We start from the raw sequence: 20,134 nt of genomic DNA, 5'->3' as shown, positions 1-20,134 counted from the left end.
GAGCTTGAGAGGCCACATGATGACACAGAGGTTCCACAGCTAGTGGGTGTCTGAGCCAAGGCCAGCTGTCTGTCCTTCCTCCTCCCCTGCTCTCCTGCTGTCTCCATGGTAAGGCTGAATCTTGATAAGACAGTTACCATTCTCCTCCTGTGAAGATCCTATCTGCTGTGTACAAGGCTCCTGAGAGCTCCCCAGAAAAGGGTGTTGGAAAACTGAGATTCACAGCACTGGCCACAGGGCACCAAGAGCCACGTGGCCTATCACATAACGTAAGAAGACACTGGGCTACACATTATAGGTTAAGAAACAGGCAACAGGGAGGCCATGTCAGCTGGATGGACAAGAAATGGTGACGGTTGAATCAGGATCCCTGGAGATGGACAGGGAAACAAGCAGGGAGGAGTTCAACCTTTGGGCAGGAGACAGCAGCACATCAGTGCCACAGACCTGGGTCCTCAGCCAGGTCCGGCCACTCACCAGGGTGGCTCCAAGCCTCTGTTTTCTTGCCTGTGAAGTGGGTATATGCAATACTTGATGTCTCTGAACGCTGCTGTGTGCCCAAGGAGTAGTGGTTGGAAGTGAAGGCCTCTTTCCAGGCATTGGAGCCTAGCCACCTGTCAGAGAGTGAGCCTGGCCCCGTCTGTGTATTTTCGTAAGTTTAACTATTAGAGACTCTTGAATAACTTTATATATGACAAAGACGTTGACAAGGCAGCCCATAAGTGAGGGACCCCAGGGACTGTGAGAAGCACGTCACCACAGGCTGTGCCATGTAGTTTATAGTGTCTACATTGTGAAAACCAAAGGAGGGCTCCAGGGCCTGGCCCAGGGCATGAGCACTCCCCTCAGGGGCCGTGCTGCTGAGCGGGCAGAGCATTCCCTGGCGAAGCCAGCCCCTCACCCACCCAGGACAACCGCTTTATGTTTAGCCTGTCTACTGAGAATAAGGCAAGTCAGACTCTTCTGACTACTGAAGTAAAGGAAGCTGCTTCTTGCTTTCTGTCTTCTCCTGTCTGCCCTCCATCTTGAAGATGTGTGACAGGAAGAGCAGGAGACTCTTCAGAAGACCTCGCCCATTCAAGCCTGCTTCTTTCACTTAAGGAGTTGTGGGACCTTGTAAGTCCCTTCAAATGGCTGGCTTCGGGGGGCCTGCACTTTACTTTGGGGCTGGGAGAGTATTTAGCACTCTGCTTCATGTGTGCAATTGTCTTTCAGCTCTGTGCAGTGTGTCTAGAAGACTTCAAGCCTCGAGATGAGTTGGGCATTTGTCCATGTAAGCATGCCTTTCACAGAAAGTGAGTATTGGTATGGAATTATTTTTTTTAATGTTTGGTTTTTGAGAGAGAGCAAGCGAGCAAGGGGGGAGGGGCAGAGGGAGAGAGAGGGAGACACAGAATCCGAAGCAGGCTCCAGGCTCTGAGCTGTCAGCACAGAGCCCGACAGGGGGCTCGAACTCACCCAGTGGCGAGATCATGAGCCAAAGTTGGACGCTTAACTGACTGAGCCACGCAGGTGCCCCTGGTGTGGAATTATTTAAAGGGACCTGAATTTGAGGCACATTGAGCCACTTACTTGTGGGTTTAGAGCAGTGCCAGACAAGCCGGACAGCTTCATCATTAGTCTACAATGCAGCAAGCTCAACGCACCCTACGGAGTGAGGTGCGTGCATGCACGTGTGTGTGTGTACATACATGACATCAGGAGGGACCGGGGTGGCGGAACATGACTGCCAGGCAGGACTTTGGGCAGAGGGCCAAACAAGCCCACACCTCCTTAGAGCTGAGGCTATGAACAGCTGCTTTAAATGGAATTTTCCAACGAGAGCTTCTATTCCTAAAAACTTAAAACCAGTTATTTTAAATCAAAATAAAGTATGAATGTAAGTGGGAGTGTGAAGCCATCTCCTATGCCAACATACTAATATTCCCTCTTCTCTCACAATTTTTTGTTTTCATTTCTATTAAAAACTTTTATTTCTCCTACTTCCCACCACCCTCCTCAGTGTACTTCATCCTTTAAGTCATGGATGATTCGAGGGTATAGCATGCTGTGGCTGATTCGTATCACCTTGTAGAAGATTAGAGGCTTTGATTTCTCCAGAGGGTAAAAGGCATTCTCCACCTGCTGGTGGAGCTGCTTGGGATCTGAGTGTTCACACCAGCCCCTGGCTAGAGGGGCAGATGTGTTTAACCCATGAGGCATCTGGCAGGGGGCGCCATAAGCCTGGGACTGACGTCTTCCTCCTGTGTTGTCTCATCCTGCAGGTGCCTTATTAAGTGGCTCGAGGTTCGTAAAGTATGTCCACTGTGCAACATGCCAGTTCTGCAGCTGGCCCAGCTGCACAGTAAGCAGGACCGTGGACCCCCGCAGGGGCCCCTGCCCGGGGCAGAGAACATTGTATAGCTCCCCCAAGGACCAAACTGCTGTGGGATCCGACATCCATATGGAGCCAGGAGGAACACAAGCGGTCTCTGCGTTGGCTGCTCTACCTGGGGCACCAGCTGCCACTTCCTTTGCCTCATGAAGAACTCGGGCCAGCTACGCTGGGAAGCCAGACTGCTGGGTCTTGTGACAACCAAAGCACGCTGACACTACCCCATGCCAAGAGAAGAGGAGTGGATGATGGATAAGCCTTCCGGTTACATTCAAGAAATTTCATGAGGGTCTCTTGCTGACGCCATTACTCTGTCTCCCAGATACTTTTCTCCATGTCAAGGTGAATCTTTATCAAGCAGAAGGGAAGATAGGATTGCTAGAGAAGGGAACTGAGGGCAGGTGTTTAAAGCCCCCCCCCGCACCCCCCCCCCACCCTGTGGACAGATGAGCTTCTATGCAGACCGTGCATGCTTTTGCAGCAGCAGACCCTCCTGGCAGTCCCTGAGCCAAGTAAAACCAGCGGTTACCTCAGTTGAAGCCCGACTGGTTGCCAGTGATTGGTGAGGCAGTGTCAACAAGGCTTTTCACATTATGTTCCTTTGATAAGGTCATCTTGGAACCCAGGGGCTTTGCTTACCACAGAGCAGCAGTGCCCCCTCGCCACTCCTTCTCCCTCAAGTTCATGACACTTGCTTATCAAATCATCTAAACACATTAGATGCGCTTGGAAAGGCTGGTCAGAAGTCATTTCCTCTTATTCTTGCCCGCCCCCCCAAGCTCCCCAGTGAAGCCCAGCCAGGCCGCCCATCTGGAGCCCCAGCAGGGGATGTGCTGTCCGTGTGTGACCCAGGGAGCCTCAGGGTGCTGCCCACCCCCATACAGTGGGGTTCCAGTGCAGCTGCTGGTCTTAGCCCACTGCCTCAGTAAGGAGCTGCTGCGAGCCTCTCAGATGGCTCCCAAGGGGAGCTTCTTCCTGAGAATGGCCAGTCTTCCCGGCCCTGCTGAGACGAGAGGATGCTGACTCCCTTGCCTCTCTCCACTCCTTCCGTTTCCTTCCCTCTCCTGCCCTGTGTTTCTACTTAAGAGAAAATGCCTGTCATTGGCTTTTTAACAATTTGAAGCATCCCAAATGAGATCTTTCTGTAATTCTGAAGCGAGGGATCCACTTGAAATTGTAAATAGTTTCAGGAAGCTCCCGTAGGGCTGTTCACCCATTGGTGTGTGCCTCAGTATTCAGACTTGCGATAAGTAATTTAAAGTGTCTTTATAGGAGAGAAATGCGTGCTGCTCTTTGGCTCTTTCTGCCCAACTTTTCTAGAAATGACTGAAGAGTCCATTCGGATTCATGAATACTGTATAAATTTGCCATCTGAAGTGGCTTTGGGTCAGATAGAAAGTTCTTTTCCACGGCACTGCTTTCCACCTCCTTCTGTTATAGGGTGGACTCTTCGTCAAGAGCTTTGCCTCTGCTGCATTCCCCAGGTGTGAGTGAGGACAGTTTCTCATTGGAAATGTGGTCTGCATGGTATGGAGAGAGAATGGAGGAAGCTTTACTGCTCTGTTCATGGCATGTCTCCAGGGATTTTTTTTCTGGATTCGTCTCTACCATCTTAGAATGGGAGACAGAACCTGTCCTTGGCTCAGATGGCTGGGGTCAGATGAGGAGAATTCCCATTAGCCTAGGAAAGTGCTGGACAAAATCCAGTTTGGAAAATTACAAATCCAGTTGGTCAGAATTGGCTGTTTCCTCCTTGTGACCTATTCATGTCACGCCAACTGGCTGCTTCAACAGGGCAAGGAAGTGTGGGGTATTTTTATATGAAAGCCTTAGCCTGTTGGGCATCCTTGAAAAGAGATTTTCATGCGCTCCTACTTTCACCATTTCTGCGTTGTGTTGGTAGCACAATGGAGTTGAATACTGCAAAGCACCCAGTTTACAGTGAAATGTTTCCAGTGACCAGTGTCAAAAGTAGGTCTGCTTCTAGACTAGCCTCAGTTGTGGCCAACACCCACCATTCCCCATGGGATGGCTTGGGACAGATCTCACCTTGTTACGAGGTTCCAACAGGAAAGAGAATTTTTCCCCTGAAGGGAGGAATTCGCATGCTCTAAAAACTGCAAATGATTTCAGCTCACAGCTTTGGCAAGATTATAACTCATCAGTTGCAGCTTTTTTCTGTCCCTGTATGTGTGGGTAGATTAGTTCATTTCCCTGTCACAGGAAGGGCAAGTTGATATGGTTGGTGCATAGTTCCAGCCATTAGAGGAAAGCGCCAGAATGCCGTGCACTCTCCATTGGGCACCAACCCCCACGAGGTGCCGCTAACGTGACCTCCACACCTGTGAATGCGGAGGGCTTTTTAAATGCCACCCTTTCACCAGGGTGGGGCTGGATATGGAGTGGTGAATATTCACTCTGCTCGCCATCTCCTTTCTTGGCTCGGTGTCCCACTGCAGCTCAGCCAGTGTCACCCAGAGTAGTAGTTCCTGCCACTCTTAGCAAGACAACCTGAATGCACCTGCTCCTCACGCCTGGGTCCTCCTCCAGGACTCTGTGCTGCACTGTCATTATTGCCAATAGCCAGGGCTTAATTTACATCTTCAATTCTGATTAAAACACAGTTGTCTGTGGACAAGGTTAAATCTTCATCTGAACTTTTTAAAGAATGAGTTAAGGATTCCCTAATACTCTTGGCACAGGCTCATACCTTACACTGAGGCCATCCTGGCCACATCTATCTTTTGTTAGGAAGTTGTTGGTGATCTTTTGTTAATCTGTAGACATGTGGGGACTTTGGTCTGCTCTTGGGCCACTGGGGGGGGTGACATAGCAGGTTTTGGTTTTTTTGTTTGTTTTGTTTTTTACTTTGTCTTGCTGTGTCTAAGCAGCTCAAAGATCGGATGTTACTTGTATGCTGTGGGTTAAAAGAATGTAACTCAGTCCCAACTGAACTCCACGGGTGGCTGCATCATTATCTAGTTGTTGCTAGGAGTACAGCTGAATTCAGGTGGCTTTAGAAACAGGGAACAAAACCAGCCTGACTTGATTCCTGATTAAGTAGGCATAAGACATTGTCACCTGCCGCTTCTCTCTGCCACAGTGTGATGTGGTTGGGCCTGTCCCTGGCAGGTGAGGTCCTCGTAGCCCGTGCCCGCCAAGGCAGGGAGCTGGACTAGACAGAAATGGCCAGATGCGAGTAGATGGCCCACGGGGAAGTCTAAGCTGAGGAATACAGGGAACATTCCATCATTGCCAGATAGCCTGTTCTTAACACATCTTGACAAAATTAAGATCCTTTGCCCCAGTGCCAAGTCCCTTGGACCCATTAGAGGACCAATTTGTACCTTTCCACAGCCCCACTCCAAAGCCTGCCACCTCTGTGGCCTGGTCTTGCTCTGCTAAGCTATTCTGAACTGTAGTAGTTTTTCTGAAAGTCTTTCTGAGAATTACGAAATGAACACAGGGAGGATCTGGACAGAAAAAGTGCTGAGTGAGTTTAATCATCCCTTGCCATTCACCAGCCATGTGTCTTTATGCAAGTTAGCCTCCCGAAGCCGATTTCCTTCTCTGCCCTCTAAGAATTGTAGTGACATTTTTGCTGGCTCTCATGAGGACCATACATGTCCAAAGCCTGGTGGGCAGTAGGCCTGGGGTTGTGGAAGTTCCTAATTATAGGCAGGATCATGCCAGTCACATAGGGCTCCTCTGTAGCTCAGGTAGCAACAAAACCTCAGCAAGAGCCTCCTGAGATACAGGAGCTCCCTTGGGGTAGGGCTTGCGTTTACCTGGTCCCTTCCTTTTCCTCTCCTGATCTTGCCAGTCACCTCCATCTGTCTTTGCCCATGGTGCTCCTTGGCAGCTATTCCATAAATTTTTGAATAGGTAATCCCTTCATATAATTCACAAATCACGAGTCCTCCTTGCATCCCTGACCTAGCGAGCCCAACTTATTGCCCCTTGAACACCCGCTGTGTTCCACTATGTTCCATGTAGATCCTTCCAGTGACCATTTGTGCATAAACAGGGATTACACACCTGTATATATAACTCTTCTCTTTTACTCATGTGATACCAGACCAGTATATCCAAGGAGCATTCCTATTCATGGGGGAAGAGCCATCTCAGAAGTCTGAATATCTGTACAAGGTGAGCCCATAATTGGAGGATGTCTTTGCAATCACATTCCCTTTGAATAAGGCATTTTTTATTGATTGCAGCATACTAAAATTCTAGTTTTCCATACAAAGCAGAAATAGCAATCCCTCCCTGACCCTTACCACACACTCAGATAATATGAGAGCACCACCAGTTTCCAGACTGCACAAGGACAGTCTGGTCTGTGACAGGACACCCAACAGCAGGCTCTGCTGTGTTGCTGAGAACAGCAATGCAGGCCTCTCGTCCAGGTCCAACAGCCTTTACACCCCCCTGGTCCCCATCCAACCCCATCCGATGGGGTGACGTCTGGCTACAACTGTCATTTCTTAGGCGAGTTCTTGTGTTTCTGAGGCAGGAGTCTGATAAGCAGCAGCAACTGAAGCCTGAGGCATCCTTCTGTTTGGGGGGACAGATGTCTCAGATGACGCTAAGCAGGTAGGTGGCCAGTCTCCTCAAGACTAACCATAAGATACACTTCAGTGTCCGTCTTCAAGGTCCTGGCTCTGCTCCCTTTCCCTCCCCACTCTTTATGCACACATTAAAAAGAAAATGCTTGCCACAGAATTTTTTCCATTTGACAACAGAAATCTTTTAAGAAAAAAACGTCTTACAAAGCTGCTTCTTCCAGGCAGCCCTAGGGGGAGGGGCATGGACTCCTACATTGGTTCTCACCCCCCTCCCTGGCTTCCTGCCTCCCAGAGCAGCAGCCCAGCGCTTTCCTTGGATTAAAAGTGCAATTTAGGCCCCTAACCTGAAACTTGAAAGGAATTGTATGTGAAATGCCACCCTTCTGTCACCTGAGTATCTGGCCCTGGGTTAGAATGTCTTTCAAATCAGCTATTACGAGTTTCTTAAGTAAAAGAGATGAATGTGTCTAAATTCACAATGTCTAAATTCTGGTGAAATCTGCAGTTGTTAACCGGAAGTGGTTCTTTAGTAGATAATATTAATGAAAGATTCCCCCATGCCACGGACTGTGCTTCCACTAGAGTGGGAATATCACAAGAAAAATAGAGGGGCTTGTTCAATAAGTTTGTCTTTGTCCGGTTCAGCTTTAGAGCCCAACTTTGCAAAATGCTAATAGTTTGGTTCCACTTTCAGACCGAGCATTGCACCCTTGCTTACCAATCCAGTGCTCACTTCTGTGGCTCTCAGGTCAGGGAGAACACCCTCCCTGCTCCAGGGACATGGACCTAGAATGTGGTCCCCGCCAAGGTCAAGGGACCGGTCTGTACTTGGTGAAGCTCCTCTCAGCTCCCTGTGCCTGCATCTAGGGCCAGCTGCACACTGTCCCTCCCAGGCCGTGCTACAGCAGGTGGGTAGGTGGGGCCGGTGTTAGGGAAGCTCCTCCTGGAGAGAGCCTGGTCTTCCAAGAGTGTTCCTCATAACTGTCGTCTCTGGGTTTCTTGACATCATTGCCAGGAAGGAGGGGGGTAGTTTAGTCCTGTAGTTTAGCCCACTGGGGTTTACTCACTAGATCTTGTATAACTCCCTCAAAAAAAAAAAAAAAAAAAAAAGGTTTATGAAACTCTGAGCCTCAGGTTTCATAGACGTGTTTGTACACTAAGAATTCTGCAGCAGAATATTTTTAAACATCCGCAGTTTTTTGTAAGCTATATTTTTGTATATTTAATTGCTATTTTAAAATTTTAATGCATTTTTGGCTAATTACTCCTGTTTTAAAAACAAAACATGCATGTAATTGACTTAAATGTAAATAAAAAGCAGGTTTTGAAAATACTTTGTGTCGAGCATGTACCCTTCAACTCAGAGGGGGCCTGAGATCACCTACACCCCTCTTGAGCCTGTGTAGCAATGGAAAGTCAAGGTAAGTGGCTCTGATCAAAATAAGCTGGTCACCAGCAACATGTGATTGTGATGAAGGAGCTTCGAGCCTGCACCCCCATGGGGTGGGGAGCAGGTCAGAGGTGAGGAGCAGAGCACCAGGCCACAGCGAGGCAGGAGGTGGCCAAGACCCCACCTGCCCCCCTGGCCTCAGCCCCGCAGATGCCACGGGACACACCAGCTGTCTCTCAAATGCAGGAGCTAGCGCCCAGGGGGGTTGAGGTGGTGGAACTAGCCCACCCCGCCCCCCACCTCTCTAGCTGCATCTCAGGCTTGGAAATACCAACTATTCTGTCAGGAGGGAAAAAACACACCTAGACTCCAAAGTCCCCCTGTGGTGACTGCTGTTTCTCCTCACCGCCACTCACGAGAAGCCCTGCAGGTCAGCTTTGGCTCCGCAGCTTGGGGGAAACTGGCCCCCTCAAGGCCATCTGTGACCCTGCAACAAATCTGGACCACTTCTTAAACCTCCTCTGAATGCAGGTGCCTGAAGAGCTCCTCTCCCTCAGCCCCTTCTCAGACCATGCTCTGCAGCCTTTTCCTTCTCTGCCCATCTAGTTATTCTCCCTCTACCTTCATATTCACTAAATTCCCACCTAGATAGACATCATTTGCAGGTCTGTAATCTCCAACCCAAATATTCAGCTGCCTTTTCGGTATCAAGACCTGGCAATCCAAAACCAAGCCTTCCCAACAAGCCTGGGTGCCTCACTGGGACTCCCTCCCCACTATCCAGTCACCACATCCCAGCCCTCTAAGCCTTCGTCTACTGCTCCAATCTTGGCTTAGGCCACCTTCCTTTCCCACCTGGGTCCTAACCACGGCCACCCCACACGTACACATACTGCCTCCAGTGGAGGGCGGGGGGGGGGGGCCTCGCCAGCTCACGGAGGGCAGACTGGAAGGGACACTGCTGAGACGACAGTAGCTTACACCAGGGGCTGGCAGTGGTGCCAGGGGGTGGGAGTTTACATGCATCTCACAAGCCAGAGGTATAGCAAAGTGGCAGTAAACTGGGATCAGGCTCGGAAGAGAATGTGAGCAACTCCCGTGCAGAGATGGCCTTGGGGACGCACAGTGCTAAGAGGGGAAGGCAGTCCTTGCCGGGGGGCTACAAAGGCAAGGGCTGTGAGGGGCCGCTACCTCGGAAATCAATGTCCAGGGCTGATGACTGCTTAGGGAAGTCCAGAATTGCGCCCAGGGGGCTGGCAAGATCTGTCCTCAGAGGAGAAGTGGCTGGCACGGGCAGAGGTGGCCTGGGAGGCAGAAGGAAAAGCAAGAGGGGTCTGCTGTGTTAGAACGGAAGAAGAGGACGTGAAATGTCCGTTAGACTTAGTAACAACCCACTGGTGACTGATCAGGCACCCTCCCAGGCAGTGACACTTTGGGCTGGGCACAAAGTACAGAGAAGTCACAGAGGCAGCCTTTCAAGAGCAGGAAATGGCAAGGATGCAGAACACGGAAGGTGAACGCTATGCAGGAGGGGGCTCTGCCCAGGTCTAGCTGTGTGACCTCAGGCAGGTTTGTTCCCATTAAACTGCAGGGAGAACAGAGGTTGTATGAGGCCAGCCATGAAAGCACTGGTCACAGCCTCATGAGCACAGTACGTGTGGGGAGAGCAGGGGACCCCAGCACAGGCACCTGGGTCTCCACCAGGGAAGCAGGCTCCCTCCCTCCCCCGCCTCCTCTGGAGAAGAGCAAGTGGGGAGGAGGGTCTGGGGCACAGGGGCTCCCAGGAGCACAACTGCGTATCAGCAGGTGGGTAGGGACATGGTCTTTGATGGCTGTAGGGAAGGTGGGGCCACCAAGCGCAGACGAGATTAGAGGGGACTCGGGCTGAGGCCCGCAAGGGCCAGCAGCAGCAGAAGAGAGGCTGACTGGCTCCCGGGAGCCACAAGTCCCATTCCCACAGCTTTCCTCCAGTTCTGCTGGCCTGCACCAGGCTGACAGTACCCACAACCCGCTGGTGCCCAGCTGCATTGAGAGGCGCCCTTGAGAAATGGCCACTCCCTGCCCCGCAAGCAACTGCCCTTGGTCCCAGAGCTGGCACGTGCCTCTGCTGCCCCCACGCGGCCAACACAAAAGGGTGCCAAGGGATCCGACCGACCCTCCTCCCTTGGTGACCCAGCCCTGCACTCTTCCAACCTAGGTCCCTGCCAGGCGCAAGGAGGCTGCAGAGCCTTGAGGTTACCTTCTAGTTCAAAGGCTGCTTTATACAGACCTTTCATGGCCTTCAACAGCAATGCAGGCACAAAAATACACAAGATAAGACTCAAAACAATATTCTATCTCCAAGGGGAAGGGTTTTTTAAATTATTCTGCACAGCAGAAAGAAAACTCTCTAAGTCAATCTCTACCGAGACTCCATCTTAAATCTCTATTTACCAAGAGAGCTGCCTTTTGAGCCTCGCACATGCAGCCCTCATGCTCAGTCCTACCCCAAGCTCAGAGCCAGCCTTGCCAGCTTCCGGCAAGTAAAAACCTTGAGTGGGAGAGGAAGGCAAAAGTTCCCTACCCTGCCCCTAGGAGTTAATCAATGGACTTCAATTCCTCACTTCTACCAGCCGGAAACAATCAGATTCTCCCCGATTCCCTGAAAACGTTGATTCGAGAAGTCTGGTTTTAGTCTTCCAGGTGCACTTTTTCTACTAGCTTAACTCCGCTTAACTCCCTACCTCCCACCCACCCCCACACCCCCCCAAGGGCATTCTTCCCAGGGTGGACTAAGTCCCATCTTTCCAGACACACCTTCCCAGGATCTGCAGTGTAGAGTAACCTGGAAATGCCCTTCCCCAAAGTTGCTCAATTGCCAAAATTACAAGTACAGAATTACTCTAAGTTTGCAGAACCTTAAATAAAACATGTTTTTCAATATGTTCACAGAGGCTAAATGAACACCAGAGTTAATTCACAGATAATGATCTCCAAGGCTATACTGACTACATTGTGATGAGATTACAACATATAGTACTTGCCTTACATTTAGCAAGTTCAACAGGACACAAAACCAGCCAGCTGAACACTGAACAGCTCTCCCCTGAAGTGGCTCCCAGTAAGTGACACGGGGAATTTCAAAAACACATGGCAGGTTTAACAAAGCTATACTGAAGAGCAACTTAACTACAGCAAATCCTCACTGCCGTGGACATGTCCACTTTTTTTTATATGTATCTTTCCTTAGTGGTTACTAGTTTCGACAAAATTTTTAAGGATTTATCTTGATGACTTAGAAAAATACACTCATCCTTCCTTGCTTTGATTTGGGTAGTACACCATCATAAAATTGAGTAAGTCTCTTAAAAAACAAAAGTTCACAGGTCCCATTGTGCAATGTTCCAGGAACCCTCCCCAGGTGATCAGGGGATCTTCAACAGCTCAAGGAGTGCTCCAACGGCTCCAAAATAACCCTGAAAAAAAAGTACACCACAAATGAGAGCAATTTTCCTTAGACTTATTTAAATTACCATAAATATGATTACTAGTGTTAAAGCCAACAGTGCCCTTAATTCCCGATACTGAGCACCTATTTTGCTGAGCTCCAAGGAGCTCCCAGGCTGAGGAGGAGGGCTGGATGTATAAAACACCCGGGCATGCCAGCATGTGAGACCAGAACCCACGGTGAGGGCTGCAGGAGCTATGAGGTCCATGGCAGCTCAGTTCCCTCTGGAAAGAGCCCATACCTGGGCTGCCTCCTGCAGAAGGAGGACGTGAGAAGCAGCAGAGGCCCGGAGCATTTCCAGACAACTAAGGGAAGGCGGGACCTGAAGATTGATGGGGCAGGAAGAGCTGGGGGGGGTGGGGGTGGGGGCGGCAGGGGCAGGTCACGGAGGGGGAGGGCTGGACTGGGCTGGGGATGGGAAGGAGAGCAAGAAGAGATCGGGACGGACTCAAGACCTGCCTGAAGAAGGCGAAGAGGGCAGCAGGGAGGCTTAGGTGTCCCCCATACATCTGGTGACAGCCACGAGGGTATAGGAGCAAGAGATGTGGCGAGCAAGAACGGCTTCCATACAGCACGTGCAAGGGCGGAGTGCCCCAGGCAGCCAAGCAGCCGCACCCAGGAAGTAACTGGATGTCTGCATTTGGAGCAAGGCAGTGGTTGGGGCAGCACTGGCAGAGGCGGGCAGCAGAGGAGTGGACGACCGTGCCCTAATGGGACATGAAGAGGGGGGACACAGACAGAAAAGCACCATGTGAAAGAGCAACAGAAGAGCCTGGAGAGAGAGCAGAGGCATGAGAGCGAGAAGCAGCAGCTGAAGGAGGACAATGCAAGCCCATCTCCAGAAGTAAGTAGCCAAGGTCAAATACAACCAAGAACCAAGACATGAAAACCCAAAAACAGACAAGAAAAAGAAAAGGACTGTAACAGAAAAATGAGACAAAATCCACACTGGTAAAAAGACAGTGCCTGCGGGCCTCAGAGAACAGTCCTACCAGGATACAGGATCCGTCAAGGTCTCCAAGGGACAAGATGCCACAGCAAAGTCCTTTAAGAGTCTCATGCTCTACTGACTGAGCTAGCCGGGCAGTTAGCAAAGTCCTTTAAGAAAGACAAAAACGACTGAAAAAGGAAAGCGGGAAGATCCTGAAAGACATGCTGACGGATTGCAAAGAACGTGCTAACGGTCTCTAAATATAAATAACTGAAGTCCACTCCGTTTTCCAAGGAAAGCTTCTCCAAGAAACGTGGCCACACAAGAGAGAAGCTGAAGCCTCTCCTCTCACTCTGTTTCTTGGTTTTAAAAACAGCCAGCCACACGATGAGCATCCTGAGAGGACGCCCACAAGTGCACCAGCTGGCGGAGGGTGGGCTCAGGTGGGCTCACCGGCGGGCACTCGTTTTAGTAGCTGGCTACGCACTCTGTTTCCCGTGGCCTTCTGGATCTTTTATTTTGCAACAAAAGAAGAGATGAAGTTAACCAATGTAATGCGCCCCACTGAAGACCCAAGACCCACCACCGAGCAGAAGGTGTAAGTCGTTACAAGCTACAAAATGCTAGGATGAGAACAGCAAAGGCAGACAGAGGGCAGAGAGGAATCTATACAAAACTTTCACTTCCCGACTTCACACGGGAAGAGCCTTCATATGTCAGAGCCTAACATATCAAAGTTCCACAAGTGCGGCGATCAACACTGGAGTCAGAAGCCTAGATGCAACTGGAAAAGAGACAGCGCGGCCAGCAAGCACAACCAGAGAGGAACATGAAGTCAGCAGGCAGTAAGAATGACAAAACGTAAAACCAAGACTCCACAAAGTGTTCAAATTATAACTGTTACGGTGTGAAGACTAAAAAAAAAGAAAAGTTAACCTAAGAAATGAATCTCCACCTTCCGCCTAGGAAAGTTTCAAGAGGTAGAAATGGAGCAGGAGGAAAGTTCTACTGCAGTGTAACATTAAAGAGAGTTTCTTTTTATTCTAACATAAAGCAAAATAGAACAGGTCAAAAATCACAAAAAGCAAGATGTATATAAAAGATGTAAGAAACTGAAAGATAATTTGGTACCGATTTATTAATAACATTAAAAGCAAAAAATGTTTAAGCGTACAAATTGGCGGGCAGTAAATAAGCCAGACAGATCTCATGCACAGCAGGACAAGCAAAGCCAGTAATAATGCAGCACCATTACATCAGACCAGGTGGCCGCACCAGCGACCACCTCCCAGCACATAAATGTATCAAAGTGACCAGCTGTAAACCTTAAACTTACACAATGTTACATGTCAAATTTATTCAATTAAATTTTTTTTAATAAAATAAAGTTAAATAATTAGATGACTAACCTTTAAGCTTTGATAAGGGGAATCTGTACACCTTGAATTTTAACAATGAACTTAATAAGGGCACTTAAACAGGAAAAACTCAGAGCAACTTTAAAGGAAAAGGCAATCCCTGTAGCACTTCAAATCTTATTCTGCCGATTCCTATAAATACTGTTAAGTAAATATCCACAAACAATTCTGAAAAATGTTTGTGATAGCACTAAGATCCAGCAACACTGGAAATAAATAGTTCAAATGCCCCACAAGCAAGGGGACAGAAGAGAGGTTCCCCTCCATAGCTATGGTCCTATTTTTTTCCCCAAACTGGAAAAATAGAAAGGCACTTTCCCATACAGAATTTCAGGTGGAGCAATTCAATGATTTTCTTCCATTCTGTCATTTCTAGCCTGTCTAGGTATGAAGTTCTTATGTGGTTCTAATCTTGGAACGTATTTCTCTGTTTGTTTTCAGAACACACATCTTATTATATGAGTGGCACATGAACTGTATCAATAACACAAAAGCCAACATCAAAATGAAAAAAGCAGAACCCCGAGTAAGTGCATTTACAAAATGTAATGGGAAAAACATAATGGATGGTTTGGAAAAAAGTAACACTAGAAATATAGGTGAATGTTTATCAAGGGTTTTTTTCTTTAGAATTGCTAACGTTCAGGGGTGCCTGGGTAGCTCAGTTGGTTAAGTGTCCTACTCTTGATTTCAGCTCAGGTCATGATCCCACAGTTCATGAGACTGAGCCCCTCTGTGCTATCAGCATAGAGCCGGTTTGGGATTCCCTCTCCCCGTCTCTGTCCCTCCCCAACTTGTGTGTGCTCGTGCTCTCTCTCTCAAAATAAAGAAATAAATTTTTTTTAATCTTAAAAAAAATTGCTGACATTCACAGTTAACCAAAAATTTCCCTTGCATTAAATCAGGTAAGAAATTGCTTTTGAACATTACAAAGTTAAACCCTGTATCATACGTCTACAAAAAATTAAGTAAGAACTGCAGTGCAGTCCATTTCACATCTACTTCGAGTTCCAAGCGGTGGGAACTGCATGCCCTTTACACTCGTAACACATCGCGAGAAATAAGTCCGCTTACCTCGTGTTCCGAAAAAAGTGCTTTCAACTGCCCCTTGGACCAATAATCCAAAGCATATGCCAAAAGTCGCATGGCGATCGTATTAATTCTCAAGAAATTTCCAACAAATACCACCTGGTTAATGTTCTGAGCACATTAAAAAAAGGTAATTAGTTTTCATCTTAATTTCTGTTCTCTCGTAAAAGCTACCCCAAACAGAGCACCACGTGCATAGTTTTTAGCAGCAACTTGACTGCTGAGCAAAAAATTTAAAAAGTATTTACATTTAATCTAGTTGGTCCAAGGCTACTTAAATTTGAACCCAGACAACTCTGGACCCACCTCAAGCCATGCCAGAAAATGTCACAAGAGAATACAAATTAGGAAAAACATTTGTATTAAGTATGACAAACAATAACTTCTGGTAAAAGTTTTATACAGAAAAGTAAAAAAAAAAAAAAAAAAAAAGGAAAGAAAAAAAAGTAAGACCCCCAATTCAAACGAAGGAAAGCGACACAAATAAGCAAATTATACAAGAAATATAAGGGGCAAAAATTCAACCTCACCAGTAATCCAAGAGAGTAATATTTTAAACCTACTAAAGCTAGCAGCAGAACAACTAACTGGAATTCTACCCCAGCGTGAGTAAAGTTGTGGTAACACCAACCCATTCGTTCACTGCCTAAACAGATCTAAGTTAATGCGGCCCTGGTGCAAAGCATCTTGGCAATTCCTACCAAAACGCATAAGCACAGTCATATTCTCTACATGAGAGACCTCGCTCCTGAGTAAGTCCCTCATCAAGAGTAAAATTCAACCAGGGCACCTGGGTGGCACAGTCAGTCGAGCGTCGGACTTCGGCTCAGGTCATGATCTCACGGTCCATTAGTTCGAGCCCCACGTCGGGCTCCGTGCTGACAGCTCGGAGCCTGGAGTCTGCTTCAGATTCTATGTCTCCCTCTCTCTCTGACCCTCCCCCGTTCATGCTCTGTCTCTCTGTCTCAAAAATAAATAAACATTTTTTTTAAAAAAAAGTAAAATTCAAAAGAAAAGCTTCACGCTTAAAAATGCCTTACTGCAGAACGATCGCTGGTGAGCAACCCACACCCAGCTCTACGGGAGTGACTTATGACACAGAAACAAACCAAGAACACAGCTGTGTAATTTTAAATACTTGAGTAAAAAATGTCAATTGGCACGTACACCGACACCAACTAATATATCTTATAAAAGCACAGGAAAAGGAACAAGCGATAAAGAAAACAGTAACTAATATATTCAAATGAAGAATGTTTTTAATTACTTGATGCTGATACAGTAGCTTTTTAATTAAAAACGAGACAATCCCCTTTTGTGCCTTTCGAAGTTTCTTTTTTAAGCCGCATGCCTACACGATCCACTGAGCAGAGTAAATGTAAGCAAAACCGCGTGAGCAGGGACAAGTGGCGGAGCCGCAGCATCGGGACCCCGGGGAAGGCCGCTCTCGGTTCTTTCATAGCCCTGTACAATGCTGCTTGACCCGAATGCTACAAGGCAGCACTGTAAAGAAGCTGAAAGCACAAAGACAGCTCGCGGCGGCGCACGGGGCGGGCGCTCCTCGGCTGCCCGCTCTCTTCTCCCGGCCTCGGCGACTCCTCCGGATGCCTTCCCGGGGACTCCGGGCTCGATGGGGCTGCTGTCCACCCCGCCTACCACCCCCCCGCGCCCCCCCGCTGCCCCCATCACCCGGACTTCTCACTGCCTTCCTACCTTCCTACTTTCCCCTCAAAAGACGTGATTTTACTTTTACATAGTGGCAATATTTATCTTCACTGAGGAAAAAACATCAGTTAAGAGCAGTCTACACTTGAAGAGCTTTAACTTGACCAATGAAACTCCACCCCATACAACTATATTCAGGTACTGTGCGGACAAGACAGACGTTGTACACAGGGCTGAGACCCACTTAGTAAGTTCTGTATTCTCCTCAGAGCATCTAAAGAAATCCAGGTCCCCTTACTTCATTAAGGGCACACATTCTTGCTATTGAGCCAATGTTGTTGGTGATGGTGATCAACGTTGCTCTGGCGAGGTCCTCTTTACTGACAGCCTCTCGCTTCTCCTTGCTTATCATGTTTCCAAAGCTGTGAAGGAAGAAAAAAAACATGCGGCCACTGAACCAAAAGGCAACACAGCCCAACGGAACTTGAATGTTACTCTACTAAGATAAATGTGACTTTTAGGGCGACACTGTTCAAATCTTCAAACCATTTATTACAAAATAACAGAGCATCTGTTCAAAGAGAAATGCAACTTGGAAGAAACCGCTCAAGCATTCTGAATAAGTAAATGCCTTTCCCCACAGCTCCCAGTGACATCTAGCACTGATAACAGATCTTTGTACGTCCAGTTAGGACCTCATCAGATCCACTCTAAGGCGCCACTGTGCCTTCCGCAGCCAGAGGACAGCTCCAGGGAGACACCTCTATTGGCGATTCAGTCCCAGCTGCGCAGCCATACCAATCAGCTGAATGGTCACGTTCGCAGCTCGGAAACTGCTTTATCAGAGTAAAGCAAAGTGGCGTCCCAGAGTCAACTACGGAAGAGTGTCAGATTTCCCTAGAAGGCCAAGTACTTCAAAGTACTTGTAGAGCAGCACTGCTACATTAATAACCGATCAAAACACAAACCCAATAAGAAAAGGAAGTGATTAACAGTGCACAAAAGCTGCAAATTCAAACGTAAAATGCGCAGCATTTACAAACTCCCTGAAATTAGCACATAAGCACATATATATATATGGTCCTTTACTATCATTTTAAAAAATCACGTGTGGGTGCCTGGGTGGCTCAGTCGGTTAAGTGTGGTTCGTGAGTTCAAGCCCCACATTGGGCTCTATGCTGACAGCTCAGAGCCTGGAGCCTGCTTCGGATCCTGTGTCTCCTTCTCTCTCTGCCCCTCCCCCACTCATGCTCTCACTCTCTCTCTCAAAAATACAATAAATAAACATTAAAAAAATTTTTTTAATGTGTCCCAATACAAAAAAACAAGTGTTTCTAAATAACTGAAAATAAAATTTTTAAAGAATTCCATTTACCATGGCATCAAAGAGAATAAAATGCTTCGAAATATATTTAACAAAAGAAGTGTAACAACCGTACACTGAAAACTACAAATATAACTTTGGAGAAAGAAAGCAAAACTCTAGGGGACACCTGGGTGGCTCAGTCAGTTAGGCATCTAACTCTTGATTTCAGCTCAGGTCATGATCTCACAGTTTGTGAGATCAAGCCTGCATCTGGCTCTGCACTCACAGTGGGATTCTCTCTCCCCCTCTTTCTGCCCCTCCCCTCAAAACAAAATAAACATTAAAAAAAAAAAAAAAAAAAGCAAAATTCTAAATAAATGGAAAGACATTTTATCTTGGATCAGAAGACTTGATAATGTTAAGATCGCAATACCCTCCAACATGACCTACAAATTCAACAGGATCCCTATCAAAATCGTAAATGCCTTTTTTTGCAGCCACTGACAAAGTGATGGTAAAATTCACATGGAGGGGCTCCTGGGTGGCTTAGTTGGTTGAGCATCCAACTTCAGCTCACATCATGATCTTGCAGTTCACAAGTTCAAGCCCCACATCCGGCTCTGTGCTGACAACTCAGAGCCTAGAGCCTGCTTCGGATTCTGTGTCTCCCTCTCTCTCTCTCTCTCTCTGCCCCTCCCCTGCTCATGCTCTCTCTTTCTCTAAATAAAAACATTAAATTTTTTTTTAATTCACATGGAAATTCAAACTACTGATTCATGCTACCACATGGATGAACCCTGAAAACATGCTAAGTGAAAAGAAGCCAGTCACAAAAATCTCATAATAGGACACCGTTTATATGAAGTGTCCAGAACAAGCAAATCTACAGACAGAAAATATATGAGTGTTTACCAAGGACTGAGGTAGAGGAAATGGGAAGTGACAGCTAATGGATAGAAGGTTTCTTTCTGGGATGATGAAAAGGTACTGAAATTAGACTATGGTGATGACTGCAAAATTCTGTAAATATACTTGAAACCACTAAGATTTACACTTTAAACAGGTGATATTACAGTATGTAAATTATAGCTGGATAAAACCATTTAAAAGGAAAAAGATACATCCAATATTTAATATCTTATTCCTGTCTTTCTGAGAACACACACGCCCCCTTACCTGGATGCCACAGCCCAGCCTGGCAGTCCAAACCTCTCATAGTCCCCTCCATAAATGTCTCGAACTAGTTTATCCACTTTGGTGCTATCTCCACGAGATGCCATTTCCAGAGCCTCTTCAAAAGTGCTGCAGCCGGTGAGAAGACAGCAGAGACCAAAAAAAGTTCCTCCTCCAAGACTGATTAAAAACAAACAACACAGTATTAGAACATTTTAAAAATAAGAACGGGAAGGTAATTATTTATGAACGGGAAATTATATCCGTACATCAACCCACTCTTGCCCTAACCCAATCCTGCAGATGCCACTGGCAGACAAGACTGCAGAAAGATAAACTCAGGGCGCCTGATACATACCTTGAAGGTACATACTCACGTGAGCCAAAAACAGTGAGGCAAAACACTGGGCCCACCTCCCTGCCTGCGCCCCCAGTGCAGTATGGGCATCTGCTGAGTGTCAGGAGCTTTGGGCGCAGATCTGCCCGCCACACACCCAGGCCACGCTAACACCTCCTCCCTTTGTCTCTCTAAGCCCCCTGTCATCCTGGCTCATCAGTCCCCCACCCCGCAAAGAACTTCTCCATTAATGGTTTTCTCCCCCCAAATTACTCCTCTCATTCTGTAATTCACACCTGTTAAAAAACCTTGTTTATCCCAAACCCCAGCTCCTTGTTTTGCATCTAATGATCTCTAATCCTTAAACCACAGCATATTCACTCTTGCCTGCCACTC

At 47.5% G+C, this 20,134-nt stretch overlaps 2 protein-coding genes across 8 annotated transcripts in view; one reads left to right on the top strand and one right to left on the bottom strand.

Annotated features, from left to right (window-relative positions):
* The window catches only part of RNF24 (ring finger protein 24), a 79,232-nt gene extending 64,334 nt beyond the window's left edge, over positions 1–14,898 (top strand). For 4 of the 6 annotated variants that reach the window (XM_006929880.5, XM_023251420.2, XM_045053838.1 and 1 more), the window contains 2 exons: positions 1,216–1,295; positions 2,265–5,328. In XM_006929880.5, coding sequence (XP_006929942.1) covers positions 1,216–1,295; positions 2,265–2,403 — 219 coding nt within the window. In that variant the 3' untranslated portion in view covers positions 2,404–5,328. Of the gene's footprint in view, positions 1–1,215; positions 1,296–2,264; positions 5,329–6,452; positions 9,254–14,609 lie in introns of those variants that run through there. The other 2 variants (XR_006595328.1, XR_006595327.1) reach the window with 2 other exon arrangements.
* The window catches only part of LOC101092510 (pantothenate kinase 2, mitochondrial), a 28,529-nt gene continuing 19,614 nt past the window's right edge, over positions 11,220–20,134 (bottom strand). For both annotated transcript variants that reach the window (XM_045053837.1, XM_019826787.2), the window contains 4 exons: positions 19,405–19,581; positions 17,221–17,344; positions 15,243–15,368; positions 11,220–11,787 (listed from right to left, as the gene is read on the bottom strand). In XM_045053837.1, the coding sequence (XP_044909772.1) occupies positions 11,737–11,787; positions 15,243–15,368; positions 17,221–17,344; positions 19,405–19,581 (478 nt within the window). In that variant the 3' untranslated portion in view covers positions 11,220–11,736. The remainder of the gene's footprint in view (positions 11,788–15,242; positions 15,369–17,220; positions 17,345–19,404; positions 19,582–20,134) is intronic.

The sequence above is a fragment of the Felis catus genome, chromosome A3 (genome assembly GCF_018350175.1).
Source record: "Felis catus isolate Fca126 chromosome A3, F.catus_Fca126_mat1.0, whole genome shotgun sequence".
Taxonomy (NCBI): domain Eukaryota; kingdom Metazoa; phylum Chordata; class Mammalia; order Carnivora; family Felidae; genus Felis; species Felis catus.
This window is presented reverse-complemented; position numbering and strand designations above follow the sequence as displayed.